Genomic DNA, 19833 nt, shown 5'->3' with positions numbered 1-19833 from the left:
GTAGGGACAGTCTCTTGTTGACAAATACTTTTAGCATTTGTTTGTCTGTGAAAATTTTAATGTCTCCCTCAGTTTTGAAGGAAAATTTGGCTGGGGACAGAATTCTTGGATTGAAGTCTTTCTCTTTCAAGATCTTAAATACATCATACCACTGCTTTCTCACCTCCATAATGCCAGTTGAGTAGACTGAACTCAGTCTTATATGTTTTCCTTTGTATGTAGTAGATTGTTTTTCTCTTGCTGCTTTCAGAATTTTCTGCTTCTTTTCAACATTTGACAGACAGATTAGTATGTGTCTTAGGGAAGGCCTATTTGTATTTATCTTATTTGGAATTCTTTGGGCTTCTTTGAGTTGCATATTTATGCCCTTTATAAGGGTTGGGAAGTTTTCCCCCATTATATCCTCAACTAATCTTCCTATCCTTTCACTCTTCTCTTCTCCTTCTGGGACACTGATGATTCTTATATTTGTGTGATTTGTTTTGTTCATCATTTCCTTGAGCTCCAATTCAACTTTTTCCATCTTTTTTGCCATTTGCTCATTAGTGTGCTTGAAACCAGTTGCCTTATCCTCTAGTTTGCTTATTCTTTCTTCTGCCTCTTCAAATCTGCTGTTCTGTGTCTCTAGTATAATTTTTTATCTGGCCTACAGCGTCTTTAATCTCTGTGATATCTTCTATTTTTTCTATTTAGTCTTTCAAATTCCTCTTTATGCTCTTCTAGTGTCTTCTTGATCTGCTTTATGCTGTTAGCCATATGATTGATTTTATTTAGTAGAGTTATATGAACACCTTTGATTAATTGTTCCAAATTTTGTGTCTCCTCTGGTGTTTTAATTTGGTCATTAGGCTGGGCTACATTTGTGTGCATTTTGATATGCTTGGTGGTCTTCTTTTGCCTTCGAAGCATATAAATATTTTGATAGGGTTACTTTGGAAGTTGATTTTCTTCAGTAGTCTAAAGCTTTGTATTTGCAGGATGGATGAGGAGCAGGATGTATGGTGTGGGGCACAGCCCAACAGTGCGGTTGCAGTGGCTGCAGTGCATGTATATGCATAGGCTGGGGACTCTGTGCTGGTACCTGTGAGTGTGGGATGTAGGTCATGGGGTTGTGGACATGCTGCAATGGGGCCATGGGGGCGAGATGAAGCTTAGGCAGGCCTTGGAGCACAGGACCAGAGTGCGGCATGGGAGACATAGAGGGTGTATGTGGTGGGAGGCATATGGAAGGGCTGTGTGCATGCAATCGGGGCTGGTATGCAGGCAGGAGGTGGGTGGGCATGTGGTATGTAGGGGTCATAGGCACCAGGGTATAGGGTAGGTGACACGGAGGTCAGGGCCCAGGGAGGGTGGGGCATGGATGCATCCTTGCACAGGGAATGGGTTCCAGAGGGTCCAGGATGTGGATGTGGGTGTGTGTAGGGGTGAGGCACAGGTCACAAGTGTTGCAGGATGTTGGTCAGGGGTGGGTGATGTCAGGCAGGTGGGGCCCTAGGGCGGGTGTGCAAGTGAGGGGGAGTTGGAGCAGGCATGCACGTGTGTGCAGGGTAGGGGCTATGTAGCACAGGTGTGCATGTGAGCACTTGCTAGGTGTGGGAAAATGGCACTTGTGCTGGGAGTCGGGGGCAAGGGTGCATGTATGGAGGACAGGGGATTGGGATGCAGGGGTCAAGAGGCTGGTGCATGAATGTGTGGGTGCTAGGTGGCAGAAAGGATGTGGCTATGTGTATGCGCAGATCTGGGGGATTAGGGGCCTGATGTGTGGTCTAGGTGGTAGGGCCGTGGTAGCACATGCACAGAGCTCTGGGGCAGCAGCAGGGGTTGTGCCTGTGTGGCCTGGGGGTGGGTTGTGGCCTGGATGCACAGGTCAGTGCTTGCGCAGTGCGTGCACGGATCTGGGAGGGCTGTAAACTGATGGTCATGTGCATAGAGTTCAGGGGAGGCAGGTCAGGGCTGTGCGACTGTATGGGGTGGGGACGTGTGTAGCCTCGGAAGGAAGGTGAGCACCTGCAGGCTTGATGTGCCGGCGACTGCCTGCAAGGGGGCAGGATGGGGGAGGTGGGAGTCCTGGGGCTGGGTGTGGTCTCCAGAGGGGTGGGGCAAGTCTGTGCACTTGTGCAGGACAGGTGGATTGGCCTGGGGCAGGTGTGACTGTGCCCTGGGTGGGGGTGTGGGGCGGGAACACCCAGGGGTCGGGGGGTTCAGGGCAGGGGTGCTTGAAGCATGGTATGGGGGGTGATGGGGTATTGGGTGAGTCATGGGAGAAGCAGCGCATTCAAGGAATGTGGCTTGGCTTACTTCCTTGTCCGTGCACTCCTGATGGTCCCAGGCTTCTGTTTAGAAAAGGGCACATAAGACTGTTTGCACTAGGTGAATGGTCTCTGGTTCTCTGTTTCTCAGTTCTTCATCCTTTGCAACCTTCCTATACCCCCAGGTCACCTACACCTTGGAATTGCCACCCCAGATGCCTTTCCGTCCCTTCTCAAGCTGTTCTTTGGAGCAAGGGTGAACTTGACCTATCTTGTTGTGCCATCTTCCTGGAACTCCCTAGCCTTGATTCTTGAAGATGATTGTATAATGATATCGCTTTTACAATGTGACTGTTTGATTCTGAAAACCTTGTGTCGGATGCTTCTTTTATGCAGGATATGGACAGATGAGTAAAAAAATATGGATTAAAATAAATAAATAAATAGAGGAGATAGAGTGTGAAATAAATTGGGTAGATTGAAATAGTAGTGGTTAATAAGAGGGAGAGGTAATGAGCATGGGATATATGAGGTTTTACCTTTTTTCTTTCTATTTTTTTCTGGAGTGAAGCAAATGTTGTAGAAATGATCATGGTGATGAATACAGAACTATACGATGATATTATGAGCCACTGATTGTACACCATGTATGGCCTGTATGTGTGTGAAGATTTGTCGATAAAAATATTTTTTAAAAAAGGAAACCACACACAGAAAGGCAGCCAGAGAACAATAGTTAGATTAGCAGCAGTTGACTTCTTGTAGCAATAATGAATGGGAGAAAATACTAGAATATTTTCTTTTTTATTTGATGTGGCTGAAAAGAAATGTCAATTCTGAATTCTATATCCAAAAATATATTCTCCTAGAATGTGGGATGAATAGAGGCATTATCAAACAAGCAAACACTGTTACAGGTTTTCACCACAAGACTCTTAGACAGGAATTACCACTTTTTTTTTCTTTTTAGCATTGAAAATGCTGTATAACATACCCATAAAATACATCACCTCATAATACTTTCTAGAGACGTATGCTTCAAGACGGCTCAGGACAACCTGTCCCGGCTTGCAGAAAAAACAATATGTAAGTGAACACTCTCTTAAGGGTATTTTCGTTGTAAAAAAGTGAAAAAGAGAAAATGGTTCTAGTTTTGCGCAAACACTGTTAGCTGTCCGCAGGTCTCTCCGGGATGCCCCGGGTAGTTCCCTCGAAGGCTTCTCCATTGTGTACAACCGGCAGGAAGCAGTTACGGCACAGGCAGAGTGAGAGCGCAGAGATGGGCCAAACAAGGGCTGACTCCAGAAACAGCCACCGGCCCTGGGGGAGGCAGCCTGGTGCCGGCTCCCTCGGCTGTGGGCACCTCACCCCCTCCTCACCTCCACACTCCCCAGGTCAAGAGTGGTGGTTATGGCTCCTTGTGGCCTATCTGAGAGGAGGGATTTTAGCTCAAAAACACCAAGCAATGTTAAGAATTAAGTTTACTTCCAAATCCATGTGCTAAAAAATTGGTCTTTCTGAAGGCAAGGCAGGCAGGGGCTTTCCAGGGTGACAAAAGAGGTTTTTACAGAGTTATTGTGTGTCACACAACCTGTCACCTCTTCTCCATCATGTAGTCTCAGATCCAAACAGCCTGCCTATGCAGGGTTAAGGGGAAAGCAGAAGGAAGAAAGCAAGTAGAAAGAAAAGAATTACTTGTTCCAAGGAGAAAGAAGAGTGATTTTACATTGAAAGTCTGAGACACATGAAGAAATAAATAGCAAAGAACAGGCAAATTTTGGGCAAATATAAACCAACATTGACTCTATCAAAAAGAATAATAAAAAATGTCCAGTGGTATTCAAAAAAAAAAAGAAGAGAAAATTAAAACACCAAACAGTAAAAGCAAATGCATTGAGAAAGGAATATAAATGCACTGAAAACCTTCTAAGGTGATATCTTGAAATAGGGTAAATGATTTGATCATCCTTAGTCTTTGATACATTAAGCACCAATTTTGTACTTCTAGGATAATCACTAGCCAAACAGAAATACTGTGTATCACCTCCACACTAATGAAGAAAAAAGGAGAAAGGAGTGATAAAAAATATGAGAGGAAAGGAAGACAAGACATACTTACCCAAAGTAGCAAGAAAAAGAAGCAGACAAACTAAACTTAATCTTTCTGGAATGTGGGGGGGGGGGAGGGAAATAATAATGAAAATCGATACAATATTGAGGAAAATGCAGTTTGGGGGCTGACTCTAGGGCAAGGGGAGGTGCTGCGATGACAAATAGAAGACAGCAGAGGGGCTCCTGCAGGGCTGACAGTGGTGGCTATGTAGGCACTTGATTAATAATTGTTCCAATAATACATAAATGCTTCATATGTTTGATAAAAGAATGCTTTCTGCATTATTCTACAATCAAAATATTTTAAAATTTCAAAGTGGTCTACAAATCAGAATGCATAAAACAATGTGGGTATGAACTCTACTCTTTCCTGCAGGATCCGAGAAACCTGGCTCTGGGACTAAGGTGGTTTGGGGACGCTGGTTCTTGCAGTAGGCCCAGCCAGCCCCGACCGAGCTGTCTCTGCTCGGAGGCAAAGTGACTGCAATAGAGACAATATGCAGTATATTACGCTGTATTAGTTTTGTACTTGCATTGATCCAGACATTTATAGAAGAGAAAAAATACAGTCTATTATACTGCTTTCATTCTTGGTAAAGACTGTCTTTCATTCTAAGACTTTTTCCTTGCTGTGCTTGGAATAAGGGTAGTTTACAATGTCTTTTCTGTAACAAAGTTATAATGATAGTAGATGGTAGGCTACTTTTTAATATTTTTATTGTAAAAGAAAAGCACAGCCTGGACAATTAGGTCAGTCCCCTTTTCCCTTTAAAAGGTCACCGAGGTTTCAAGACCTATAAACCTCTAACCTACATGCCACCAGTGAAGTGATTCTCTATTCATTTTTAGGGCAAGTCTGCTTTTGATAAAAATCTGACTTGGATATGAACTGAAAGAAGTTTAGTGAGAAAGAAAAGCAGCCAAATGTGGAATGTGGGATCAGGAATAACGTTTTGTTAGATGCTGGATTAAATGTGAAAACGGTACATGCAAGAGCCAATGGAGGGTGATGGGGGCTCCAGGAAAATAAGTATAGCTATGCAGGAGGCTATATTTAGAGACCCAAATAGATGCGTGGCTTAATTTCCAGTATTATTCATTGCTTTGACACAACTATTTAGGCTGCCTATGGATATATATTTCTCTTTTTGGAGGCTGTCCATGATGAATTTCCTTGAATTAATATATTTTCTCTTCTATAAATGTCTGGATCAATGCAAGTACAAAACTAATACAGTGTAATAACATGGTATAATTATGTTATATTATGTACTGTAGAATAGAATATAGAACATATTGTAATAGAGTATAATAGTTATCAACAGGACTAATATATCTTTTCTGTTTTTATTAACTGATTTCATTCCCTACTAATTCTGTTGGCAGGTAACTCTACCCCCATTTAACAGATGCAGGTTCTGGAGCTCAAATAAGTTGAGCATCTCGGTCAGCTAGTAAGTGGCAAAACCGGAATCAAGCCCCCTGTGATAGAACTTCAAAGTCCTGCTCTTACCTACTTTGTCTCACCATTGCATTAACATTCTGTGCTTATTCCTGTAAAGATTAAAACGTCTTTTAAACCGCATTCTGCACTCACTCAGTTTCTACTGACCCCTTGGAGGAAAGAAATTTTCCCAGAAGCACAATGAACACCACCAGGATGTGTGCAAGTGCAAGGGAAACAAGAAAGCTGAGCATAAATCTCTATCAAAATAAAACCACAGCATCTTTAATCACAGCCTGGCAATCATCGATGGTATCATTTCTCTAAGGCTGGAATTGGTAAATGTGGGCCACACCACTAGACCGTTAATACCTGGTTAGAAATGAAGCCAAGAAGTTAACTAGCAACCAGTTCCTACAGCACAAACAGAAATCTACAGTTCTCTTCCCCATAAGCACAAAACACAGTTAGTTCCTACCCTGAATTCTCTTTGGAGACAACGAATACCTGGGAGGAATGAACAGATCATTGAGTATAGGGCCAGAAGTAATAAATATGGCCTGCCAAACACTAGTGCCAGTTTCTTGTAAAAGTAAAACCTACTGTCAGCCGTAACAATTCTGCAAGTTGAACTGGAGGCATGCAATTAGTGCAAAAACTTGCCTACAACCTAAATGGGGTTTTCTTTCACCTGGATAAAATTAAGCAACTGATAATTGTATCTCCTGATATGAGGAGATTAAAATAATAAAATAAAAGTAAGCCAAATGCTTTAATTTGGAATCTAATCTCTCTTATTATCCCAGCACAGTCACATGAACTATGCGCCAGTGAAATTCTCACTCAGCTGGAAGATCATCTCCTTAGCAGCAAAATTCAGCAAGGCAAGAGACTTTCCTCTGTTTCCCAATTTCCCCCTTAGAACTTATTCAAAGGGGAGATCAGGGGGCCTGCGAGTAGATAGGAGTTGTTTTGTGCCTTGTCCTTAGAGGTGCTTTTTTAAAAAAATGTATATCTCAACCTTACTATAGCCAAAACTAAAAACAAACAAAAGTAAATCAAATTTCTAAGGCAGTTTAAGTTAAAATACAAAGGACTGAGATGTATTTTTTAATTTGCTCATAATCACTTTATAGATTGGACCTCACTGAGACTCTTAAAATCATCAAGCCACTTGAGTGAAAGGCTATTTCAATTAGCAGAAGCAAGCCAAATCCTACCTTTTGTTCTTATTAAAATCTTCTTCTCTAAAAACACATCTCCTAGCAAATGGTTTTCTATTTCCTATTTAAAAAGGATTACATAGCAAATATGACTAGTGGCTGGAAAGCAAAGAACTTTCCATTGTTTTATTACCTGCCAAATATGAATTAGTTCACTGTGGTTAGCTCCTGCCAAGCAACACCCTTCCCCGCCACCCATCAGGCCAATGGGGTATGGCAGGTTGTTTCCTGTCGCAGCCTTTCCTAATCAGGAGGCTGTCAGATGTGGCTATGCTGCCTGCCCTTTGTCTCTGACATTGTGTGGCAGCTCCATTGTACAGGCAGAAACATTTGGGTCTTGAATTGGCCCACTAGTAGCTCAGAAAGGTTCCTATTTGCTGTCACTGTCAAATCTCTGTAGGCAAATGTGATATTCCCCTGCCTCCTCAGGTACAATGAAGAAACCCTACAAATTTCATTTTGTAATAACTACAGGATACAGATATTGTATTAGCTCCATTAGATGGAGTCATAAGACCTATTCGGAAAGGTTAGCTCGATATAGTGAATGTCACAGTTAGACTAAGATAAGAAATCACTTTGTTAACTTAGAGTGTTTCCTCATTGGTAACATCCTATGTTAAGATGCCATTTATAAACAGTTGATTATTATTTATTAATGTGTGAAGCACTTTATAGCATGCTGGATAACAACTTAAATTCATGTATTAAAGATGTACATACATGGTTTAATACGATTTATGTCTCACAATATTTTTTAAAACAGCTTCCCATAGTATCATCCGTTAAGCATTTATTACTAATGCATTTTATAACATACTATATAATACATTATTTGAGCAAGTAGCCACATTTAGTGATCATTTCATAAATAAGAATAAAGCATTTATAAATGGAGCCTTAATTTAAAGTGTTACCTTCGTATTACGGAATAGCTGCTCACCATTCATCTCATTTTGTGATTATTCTCCAAATGCACCACTTAATAAAACAGACACTAAGTCCTATTTTCCCTTCATCTGATTAAAAGCTTATTGAGTCATTTCCTCCATCAGCTTTCAGATGTTGGTAGCTTGGAAACTTTAGTGTGATTTCTGGTGAAACGAAACTTTTAATTTGACAATATTTCTGAAAAGATGATAGCAATAGAAACAGAGAGCTACCTACCACATTAGACAGAGCCTGTTGCTTGGATTCTTTGTAAAATTCGATTTTTCTACTTGAAAGAACAATCCAGGAAGTAGACCAGTTTTTCCTTAGGAAAAAAAAAAGGAAAAAAGTGTATCCGTTAAAGAAGTCATTTATAGATGCGGTGTGAACAGCATCTGGAATGGGTAGAGACCGTCCTCTCTATTTTTAACTGGCCTTCCTAAAAAGTCTCCCTTTTTATTATAGTACAAGTTCCTCAAATTTTACGTCCTCCTCAAATTTTTTTCAACTACCAAAGGTCCAATTTTTGTGTATCTACCTCTTAAAACCCCCAAAGCCCTGTTTCTACAGCAAACCCAAACTAGCAAAGTAAAAATATGAAACAGAACATCTTCCTCCATTATTATTTCTGTTCATTGGTTTAGTACATTAAGGATCTGAAAAATTAAACAGCTAATACATCACTGCTTAGTTCAATACATTGTATAATGCTAAATCTCACTGGAAATAAAATAAATGCAAATAAAAACTGATTTTTCCCTCTTTGCTCATCAAATTGGCAAGGATTAAAAGGAATGAGATCACCTAGGGTCAATGAGGGCGTGGAGAAATGGATTCGGTCATATATAGTTAGTGGAAGTATAAAATGGTACATCCTTTCTGGAATGCAATTTAGTATTATCCTTTTTTTTTTTCTTTGCACGGACAGGCACCAGGAAACGAACCCGGGTCTCCAACACGGTAGGCAAAAATGCTGCTTGCTGAGTCACTGTGGCCCGCCCTGGTAGTATGTTTTTTAAAAAAAGCTTTAAGAACATGTATTTCCTTCAAACAAAGAAGTCCCATTTCTATTCATATAAATTTTTCTTAAAGAAATAATCTCATAAATTGTTAAGGTCATGTATACAAGAATGAAGTGCACCATTATTTGTAAAATATCATCATTGTGCTGGTTTGAAAGGGTGTATGTCCCCTAGAAAAGCCATGTTTTAATCTATATCCCATTTCATAAAGGCAGAATAATCCCTATTCAATACCGGATGTTTGAAACTGTAATCAGATCATCTCCCTATAGATGTGATTTAATCAAGAGTGGTTGTTAGACTGGATTAGGTGATGACATGTCTCCACCCATTTGGGTGGGTCTTGATAAGTTTCTGGAGTCCTCTAAAAGAGGAAACATTTTGGATACTGAAGGAGATTTGGAGAGAGCAGAGCAGAATGACACAGCCAGGAGAAGCAGAGTCCACCAGCCATCAACCTTTGGAGGTGAAGAAGAAAAATGCCTCCCGGGGAGCTTCGTGAAACAGGAAGCCAGGAGAAGAAGCTAGCAGATGACACCGTGTTCCCCATGTGCCCTTCCAGATGAGAGAGGAGCCCTGACTGTGTTCGCCATGTGCCTTCTCACTCAAGAGAGAAACCCTGAACTTCATCGGCCTTGAACCAAGGTATCTTTCCCTGGATGCCTTAGATTGGACATTTCTATAGACTTGTTTTAATTGGGACATTTTCTTGGCCTTGGAACTGTAAACTAGCATCTGATTAAGTTCCCCCTTTTAAAAGCCATTCTTTTTTTGGTATATTGCATTCCGGCAGCTAGCAAACTAGGACAATCATCATAAATGATATAATAATATTTTTTATCAATTGTAAAGTACCACAATTGTAAAATATCAAAAGTAAAAGATTGATGAAGTAAATTGCATATAATATATAATGGAACAATGAAGCTCAAGCTGTAGAAGAATATTGACATGGGAAGAATTAATGGAGACCATAATAGAATGTACTATACAATAATATGCTGTGCCATTTATCTAGGGCCGCCCTTACCCACCCTAGACTCTTATGATATTTAATTCCCATTCATTAAAAGTCCAAACGTAACTTGTTCAAAAGCGCTCTCTGGATGACCCTCTTGCATAACATTTAACACATTAAGAAACAATTGTGTAAATAGTTGACCTCTATCTCCCTATTAGAGAATATGCCCCCAAGTGATAGACATTGTTTCAACTTCACAGATGTATTCTTAGAGCCTAGCACAATGCATAGGACAAAGAAGCACTAAACAGGTATTTATTTAAGTGTTGATTGAATTAGACACGGATTGCAGCTTTTGATTTTCCTTTATATTTCTTGGTGCTATCAAATGTCCTTCAATGAGCAAGTATTACTTCTGGAGCTAGAATATTCCATGTGTTTATGTCATGAAGACCACCCTTTTTTAGGTGGAAAATACACTAAGGAGATTACCATACATTTACATTTCTACCCATTATGTCATACTGTTGGAGTTGTTTGGTTTAACATTCATCTCAAAATAATTGAATTTTGTTTACAAAAAGGGTATAAAAACGTTTACAGAAAGACTATATCCAGGTCAATAGAAAACTATATGAAAGCCTGTTAAAAATCATTAAGATCTTTTTGTAGTTTATTTCCACTTGCCTCTTAGAGTCTAGGGCTTTGAATGAAATGACAGTGTTGAGTCAATATGGTTAATATTTATGAAAAGAATTATGTTGCTTTTACATGCCTGAAGCTGTCTTAATGATACATTGTGTTGAAAAAGAACATGATAAACAGAAACACAACAAACAATGTGTACTTTCCAATATACAAATTTGAACATTATGTACTTGGAGACATTTGTCAAATGGGTCCAAAAATCAAATGCAGAATCACTCTTTCAATCAAATGATGGAAAAGATGTCAAAATACAACAGAAAGAAAACCACAGAGAAGTTTCACCTCCCTGGGCCCTGCTGCCCATTCTCCTTCTTTTTGGTACAGCAGAAGCAAGACGAATGGAATGAATCATGGCTTTTTGTTCCCTGCAGGTCATAACAGCAGATAGTCCCAGATAGGAAAACAAGGGAACTTTGGAAGGACAGCTGGTCTAGACTGGGCATCTTTATCATCACCCCTTGTTCGATGTTTATGGTTAGGGAGTTGGGAACACTTTTAGACATGATGGAATCCATTTTTAATCTGCCTGTTATATTTTCAATATTTTGGCAATAAGATGCTACCTTTTTTGCTTCTTCTTTGTGGTACAACCTGAATAAAATGGTTGTGATTTGAATTTGTTTCAGATGTTGATCGTTTATAGAAATCATTGGCATTAGTTTCTTCTTCCTTAAACTTGGAACTTGGACTGTTTAGAAACGAAGTTGCATGAAATTCAATTATCTCATGGTTCTCTGTCAGGATTTTGAACTGCTCTGAATGGTTCCCTGTTAGGTGAAATCAAATGAACAAACTGAAGGGTAAAAAACTGCAGGTGTCAGAATCTTAGAACTATTAACTGCTCTAACACCTTATGTGCTGTGCTATTTGTTTTTTAATTTATAAACCACATAGTTTTTATTATATTAGAAAAAAGTGAAGATTTTTTCCAGGGCTTGGATTCTATTGTTTGAAATAATTTCATTCCAAAATAAAGGATAAAATGCTGCTAACAACGTTTTAGATACTCTTTTTCATTTCTGCTTTTCTCAAGATCTCTTTAAAAATACTAACTAGTATAAATTATTTTGAGAACCTAGTGCATAAGTTTGAGTACCTAGCTTCATACACACGTCCATACAAATGATGAAAGTGCTAATGTCTCCATTTACTAATATGGAAAACTAGGTTCAGAGAGTTGAGGTGACTTATTTAAGACCACAACCTGGATTTAAGAGTTGGATTCAATTTCTCTGACTCCAAAGTCTGTAATCTGTTCACCATATTATGCTCTCTTTAAGGATTAAGCAGTAATACTTTTGGTTAAGGAGATGGTCAATATCACATTTTGACACTGTTTTGGTTTTCCTCCAATTTTCAAATTATGAACAGTACATTGCCTGTAACAACATATCAGCCATCTGGGCTATCTTAACAATCTTACCTGCTCCTGATTAGAAGGATAAGGCAAAGACCCACTCCCAAGGTCTCTTCCCTTCCAAGTTGCACTGATTCAAAAGAATAAGTTGATGTGTCATTCAACTCCTCATAAGGAACCACAGATAGCATGATCCCACATTTTAAATCTTGACTTCATTCTAGAAAAAGAAGCAGGTATCTGCTCATAACAACGGTGTCTCAACCCTGCCAGGGATTTTTTCTGGTCTGTGACCAAGAGAGACTTAATTGCACTCAGTAAGGAACTTACAACCAGAAAAAGAGTCAAAATCCTGTAGTCTGGGAGAACTTGATACTTAGACTAACTGGGACAACTTTTAACCTATGACAGGTTAACCTTCCTCTCTGAACAGATTCCTCTAGAAACTTGACCATTTTCCTTACACTGTCTGGCCAGTCTACCCTGCCTGTTCTGACATCTGTTGGCCTATTGAATTACCCCTAGTTCTTGGGGTAACAGTGGAACAACTCTTTCAGCCAGTTACCCTAATGCAGTGGGTCTCTTGGAAGACATTGTCAGCTCTTGAGAAAGTGTGAAAAGAACAAATCAGCAAAGCTTTGCCCTGAAAAACATTTAATGCTTATTGAATCATTGAATCATTATGAATGACTGTCTTTAAAGCTTCTACAAGCTTGGAAGAGCTTAGTCAGGCTTCTGATGAACACTTTAAAATAACCTTTTATAGGACCAGTGTAGTTTTCAATGCCAAAAGAAGGACCCTTCATTCCTCTGATCTCCCCACCCCACCCTGAAAAGAGATGAATATCCTCATAGAGCTTTCTGTCTTCCCCATGGGTTTTCCAGCCCTTGGCACAGTCCTGACATTTAGTGGGTGCTCATTAAAGGGTTTTCAACCATAAGAGCATATGGGTTCTCAAGTTTCAAGAGTGTCACAACCCAGACTTTAAAAACAATACCATCCTGCTCATGTTTGTTCATATTCACTAACAAGGACTAGAGAAGAACCTGCCTTCTGCATCTCCCTTCTCCTGTTCCTAGTTCTCTAGTGATTTGATGTGTCATTCTTAGCCTTCTTTTTTCTTCCAGTTTAGGACATTTTTTTCTAAATTTTAATTCTCGTGATTGATGCTAAACTTCTTTCCAGAGGGCTTCCTGACTTCTCAGATGTGTCAACACTATGAGCTATCAGATTCCAGGTATTATTGTACATGGTGTTTTATATGCATCATGCAGTATTTCCACTCTGCCAGCCATGAGTAACTATTGAGTTTCTACCACCTGCCAGACACAAAAATGCTGAATATATGAAGAGAGACCTTAAGGAGGATACCTGCAACTTCTTTGTTTATGAAGACCAGCAATAAAAACATAAACAAATAAATCCTCCAAGCAACTCGGGGAGATGGATGATACCCCCATCACACAGATGAGAAAATTGAAGGTTAGCGGGGTTGAGTCGTACCCAAGATGGGATTTAGGTCACGTCTTCTGGATCTGACATGCGCGCTCATTTCATTGCCTCTAGAGCAGGGGGGATCCAGCTCTCTGTCCAGTAATAAACTGACAATTACATACTGAGCATGGCTGTGCAGAGCCTGTGAAAGCCTGGAGGAGAGGACGGCACAGACCTGTTGGAGCAAAGCCACACTCAGCCCTCAGCGCTGAATTACCAACTCTTACACCCCTGCCTCCCTACCGTAATTATCACCAGGTAAATTCACCCATCTGTGAAAGCCAATTAATGCCTCAAAATTTCAGCATTTTAACTTTGAGAGCATTTTTTTTTCTATTTTTTTTTCCACACAGAGGGATAAAAACCAAGCTGTCAGATGGATGTAAGCGTTATGTAAGACACAATAGCTCAGGAAATATCCAACCTTTATAAGGCACAAGTCGCAGGAAGAGGCTGACAGTCCCCAGACGCCACACAAACAAACAAGTAACAATCAGGTGAGGGAGCAGTGAGAGTGAGGCTATAGCAAATAGATCCTGTGAGAAGATTTGCAGGCATTGACTATATTTTATTGACTTACAAAACAAATCACATCTTAGGAAAAAAGCATTCATTACAATTAGGAAAGAGGAATAACTAAATTCATATAAGGGAAATTATTTCCAGTGTGTGCAATTGGTGGGGACATTTTATCAAGGAAAACGCTTCACAGAGCTTCCCTGAAACAAATTCTGAGTTGTGAAGGGGGGAAATGCGAAAAGATGCACCACAGGCAGGAACTTGGAGGAAAACCCTTTGCATTCTCCAAAACGGACACCGGATGGCAGCACATAATAGCAGCAACTTTGTAACTGCTTATCTGGAGAAAGCTGGATGGAAAACGGCCCTTAGAATATTCATTGCTATTGTAAGAGCCTGTTCGCCTGGTTTAAGGCATCCATTTGCTCCATCATCAAAGCTTTACAGCATATACTTCCCCTCTTCGGCTCTCCTGAATCTCCTTTAGGTAATGATATGGTGCGTGCGGTGCACCTTCACACATTGCTATCGGTGTTGCGAAAGTATCAAAGCTTTATGAGGGCAAAGAGTTATCAGACATTGGAAATATGACAGCACATGGTGGAAATAATAAAATTAAAGAAACCTTTTACAAATTACATTCTATATGCCATACTCTGCAAAACTTCATTCCAGACCCCACTACCCTATCACAAACATAGAGACAGATTCGGCTTGGAAGAATTATTGGGGTTCTTGAGCGAAAAAGGGCTAAAGAAAAATTAAGTCCACGTAAGGAGGGCCCCTTGGTATCAAACCCAAAGGAACTCTATTCTGAGAAGCAATAGTCAAAAAATATATAACACAAATGAAAACAAAGGCCATGGCTTCTAGAATGAAAGCATACATGAGTACATGCACCATTGCATCACCTTTGCCATTTCTTTTCATACCTCTTTTCTGTCCATCTTTTCACTTGCAAATATTTCTATCTACAGCCAAAGAGGAGAGCAGAGTGACAAGACATACAGAGCCACAAAGGAGACAAAAGGTAGGAAATGAAAGGTACAGAGGACGAAATGAATGTAAAGGCATTGAGGTCGTATGAATGTGTCTTTAGGCACCCTTTGTAAATTTAGTATTTAATATTGAAAATAAACTTTCAAAATAAGCTTAAATGGAAGGGGCCTTTCAAAAATGTAACGCCAACACGTCGTCTATCATTGCACTCTTTCCTATTCATGTACAGAGATATGTCCAAATTTTCTTGGAGAGAAAGAGAGAACACATGAAAGAGAGCAGATAAAACACAAAGAAAATGGAGAAGGAGACAGAGGGAGGAAAATGAAGATAATTGGGGACGTGGCTAACCCATAATGAATTTATGAGTAAAAACTTTATAGAAGTTAAGAAGATAATATTTATTAAATGATAATTGAACCTCTTGGCTGTGTTGATGACACCCAATAAAAGGAAAATATTTTTCTCCCTCTTCTCAACCAACTTGTAATCTATTAAGCAAGACAAAATTAACACACTTCAAACAGAAGTCAGAGCTAAATTCTTGATACTAATTATGTGAACAATAAGATTTGAAAGGAAAGAGGTTAATATGAATGGCCAAGTTTCTTCGTTTGTAAAATAGGAAGTAAAACAAAGCTTATATTATAGCATCATTTATGCATTACTGATTGTGATGGTTAGGTTCTGGTGTCAACTTGGCCAAGTGAGGATGCCCAGTTGTCTGCTCAGGCACACACTGGCCTAACTGTTACTGCAAGGATATTTCCTGGCTGGTCGATAAACTGGAAGGCTAGTGTATTAAATCATCAATCAGTTAATTGCATCTGTGACTGATTACATCCGCGATCAACCAAGCCTCATCTTCCACCAAGGAGATAATCCAATCAGTGGCAGTTCTGTTTTTGTCTTCTTTTTTAAGGAAGAAGAGAGAATTTTCATTGTTTCTTCAGCCAGCGAGCCTCTCTTATGGAGTTCCTCCAAACCCTTCATTGGAGCTGCCAGCTTCACAGATTGCCCTGCAGATTTTGGACTCTTCCATTCTCACGGTTGTGTGAGACACTTTTATAAATCTCATATTTACAGCTGTCTCCTATTCGTTTTGTTTCTTAGAGAACCCTGACTCATACTTTGATAAAACATTCAACCAAAGTATTTGAGAGAGTAAGCATCCTTTAATCTAATTAACTCATTAAAATTTATAAAAAATTAAAAAGACTTGATAAATGGAGAAAAAAGCTATTAAGAAATTTTACCAAAAAAATTATAACAACTTTAGTATATTATTTAATAGTTACTAAATTAGCAATGAGTTAAAAATGATACAATTTTTATATATTATGACTAAACTGAACATTTTCATACCTAGTGAAAAAACATACAGACTCTTGGGCACACAAAATCTGGAAATACCTAATTAGAATCATAAATAAAAAGTCACATAATTTAATCAAGCAATCCCAGACCTAGCACTTATCTTAAGCAAATATAAAGAAAAAATTGATAAGCAGGAAGATGATTACTGCAATTATAACTTTTAGTCTACACTGGAAATAAGTAAAAACTAAAATTTAAAAAGAGTGTGAGAATGGTTTGGTATGTTATAGTTCCATCAGTATGGGGGAATACTATATGTTATTAAAAATGATGGTTATATACACTTTGTTCAATTTGTAAAGTGTTTGTGATAAAAATTAGAAATCACAACTAAAGGGGAAAATTACAGAAATATATCAATGAAATTTAAAGATTTTTTGCACATTGAGGCAAAGTAAATAGACAGTAAGAACCTCGAAGGCGATATTTACCAGGTCTAAAACTGAAAAGGTATTATCTCAAATATATTAGGAATGCCATCAGATCTCAAAAAGAAAGAAAAAGAATGAAAGAGTAAGGAACTCAACTGAAAGCAGTCAAGGTTTACGAATAGACAATTCTCAGAATGCATGACCTGAATCACTCTAAATATAGGGAGTGACACTCAAAGTCAATACTTATCAGAGAATTACAAATAAAAGCAATACTTTGATAACATTTTGTGGACATCAATTTGACAAAATTGAGAGTTGGATAATACTGTATGAAGATAACCTTATGGGGAAATGGCAACCCTTTCGCATTGCAGAGGAGATGAGAAGTAGTGCGTTTGTCTGGAGAGAAGTCTGGTCGTGACCCTCAGTTGATTTATGAATGTGTGTGCCTTACAACCACGTGGTCCTTCACCTTTGGATAGATACCTCAGAAAGAATCCTTCACAGATTCATAAGGAGGCATGTATATGTGTGTCTATTGCATTGTTGTTTGGGATGGAAGGAATTAGAGGCCACTTAAGTGCCCACTCTTTGGGGATTGGACAAGTTAAATTTGGTATGAGTCCACAGTGGCAAAATGGGCCACTATTGGATGAAATGAACTAATTTTAAATATAGCAACATGGGTAGATGTCCAAGCAAAAGTAAGAAGAAACAAAATGAAGTCCATAACACAAAATGTTTATGCAATTTAGCATAAGCACAACTACACTATTTCAGAATGTTACCTGTATAGCTAGATGAATATATGGAGAGTGGATTTAAAGAACACACATTAGATATAATAGAATAGATGACTATAAGAGATGGAGATTTGGAGAATAAAATAAAACTAGTTAGTCATCTTGCCCAGAATGATAATGATACAAGATCACATTAAAAAAAAAAAAAAAGAAATCCAAACTAAGTGTATATAACTTACATTGGAAAAAAAAACAAAAAAACAGAAAGACTGAACAATGGAATTAAAATGGATAGAAATAATAAAACAGCAAATTCCTCCTAGAGTACAGAAATAGTATGCAAACTGCTTAAAAAATAGAAAATGAATGAATTTAAAAGGTTATCTGCACTGATTGGAACTAAGAATGCATTTGTGTGAGTTGGCTGGAAGAAGACCCTTTTGCTTTTTGGCTTCCTGCTGACACCACTTTTTAGGAGAAAATTGAAAAATGATAGCTTTCCACTGGTTTATGCCAAAGATACTTCTCATTGCCACATTGGCAGGGGCATCTCCCCTCTTTCCTGCACGAAGCTGGGGAGTAAGAATGTCGACCACTTTCACCTCCTCTTTCCTGCCGAGTCCCAGCGAAGGCCTTTGGTGACAAGCCTAGATCAACACTTGTCTCTCTTTCTGTCTCTCTTTGGACTTTATTTGTCCACATGGGTGGTGAGTTAAGAAACAAGTTGAACTTATTTATCTGGGTAAAAGGTATCCCTGCACCCTGCATGCTCTTTTATACAAGATCAGGAGGGAGGCCTAGGGGACAGAAGGGCTCTTTGGTGGGCCCAATCAAAACCGAACAATCCCTCCTGGCACCTTTTCTGAGCCTGAATCAACCAAGTCCACTGGGGCAGGGACTAGTCCAGGCCCCCAAGGCAGCCTTGTATTTGATCTCACAGCTGCACAAAAGTCTTGATAGGATTCAGAGGCCCTGCCCACTATCTCAGAATAAGACAAAACTTAGGCATAGAATAGAGCTTGTTATTTAAAATTAAAATTGCTACTTTGAAAGTGAAATTGTGGATGATTTTTCCCTCCATTTTACATCTTTTAAATAAATACATGCATATCCCACCATACCTAGCAAACAAAAGCATGCTTCATTGTCTAGTGTTGGCCAGAGTGCCATTCTAGTAATGAATTGTATTATACAATTAACAAGTGTCCCATTGTGTAGGTAATTAGTTCATTTATCCTATGTGGCTTTTACTGGTAGCAATACACTCACGAACAAAATTCCTTGTCTCCCAATTTGAACATTTTCTACATACCTTTGTAGCTTGCATGTCATAGCACAAAGCTAAGTATACAAATAGACCCAAAATATGAAAAATAAATTAACAAATATTCTAAATTGGAGATGATTCTTTAACGTATTTATTTCTAAATTTTGCACACATATAAGATATAAAACATCTTTCTGTACCCTCCTATCAACTTCAGTTTATTTCAAGGAATTTACTGTTATTGTTGTTTTGTCTAGGAAATTCTTCTTATTAACTTATCCAATTTCTCTCCCCTACCTTATGTTCATCTCTCTAAATACGTTACCTCCAACATTTTATCTGGCAAATAATTTTATTTTTCACAGATATAGTTTAAAATCTCCATCCTACAAAAAATTATGCTCACAGTGAAATATAGAGAGAACTTAATATATGGCAAATGAGTCCATTTATCTCCTAAACTGCTAATCCCCATAAATCAAGATCTATTATCTCAGATCTTTTTAATTTTCTTTTTTCTTTTTAGATTTCAAGTCCCAGAAGGACATGAAGCACTCCATTGATATGTTCTGTGAAGGACTATAGAATGCAGCACTTTCTTTGAAAATGTCATCATTATACTTAAAATAATGTGGGTTCTGGTGACAGTAGAGAGGACTGTCATAGGCTTGTATATAGGGCCTTCCTACTCAAACAATAACAGCCACACAAACTGAGGATGTGAACAACTAGCCTAGTTATATAAGATTAACATAAAGACCTTTTATTACCTTAGTTTTTTTCCTCCGTCTGCAATTTTAGCCTTTTGAAGATAGCCTTCTTTTTCAACCATCTGCAAGAAGAATACATATGTTAAAGCTGTGACTAACTCCTATGCATTATTAGTCTGAATGAACCTATGCATTCCAAGAGTCATTGCAATGATGGAAGTTTCCAGTCATAGAACCTCATTAATAATGTATAGATAGCTTATGGGAAGTGCTTGTGAGACCAGAGTCATTGTAAGCAGTTAAATATCCAAAAGACAGATTACAAAGGGGAATGTGAATGATT

At 38.7% G+C, this 19833-nt stretch overlaps 1 protein-coding gene across 2 annotated transcripts in view; it reads right to left on the bottom strand.

The window, feature by feature from the left end:
- ARHGAP15 (Rho GTPase activating protein 15) overlaps positions 1-19833 on the bottom strand; it is a 612447-nt gene that overhangs the window by 500646 nt on the left and 91968 nt on the right. For both annotated transcript variants that reach the window (XM_077153695.1, XM_077153696.1), the window contains exons 4-5: positions 19551-19612; positions 8196-8283 (exon numbers count right to left, since the gene is read on the bottom strand). In XM_077153695.1, coding sequence (XP_077009810.1) covers positions 8196-8283; positions 19551-19612 — 150 coding nt within the window. The remainder of the gene's footprint in view (positions 1-8195; positions 8284-19550; positions 19613-19833) is intronic.

The sequence above is a fragment of the Tamandua tetradactyla genome, chromosome 3 (assembly GCF_023851605.1).
Source record: "Tamandua tetradactyla isolate mTamTet1 chromosome 3, mTamTet1.pri, whole genome shotgun sequence".
Taxonomy (NCBI): domain Eukaryota; kingdom Metazoa; phylum Chordata; class Mammalia; order Pilosa; family Myrmecophagidae; genus Tamandua; species Tamandua tetradactyla.
Note: the sequence above shows the minus strand (reverse complement) of the source record. Positions and strands in the feature narration are given on the sequence as shown.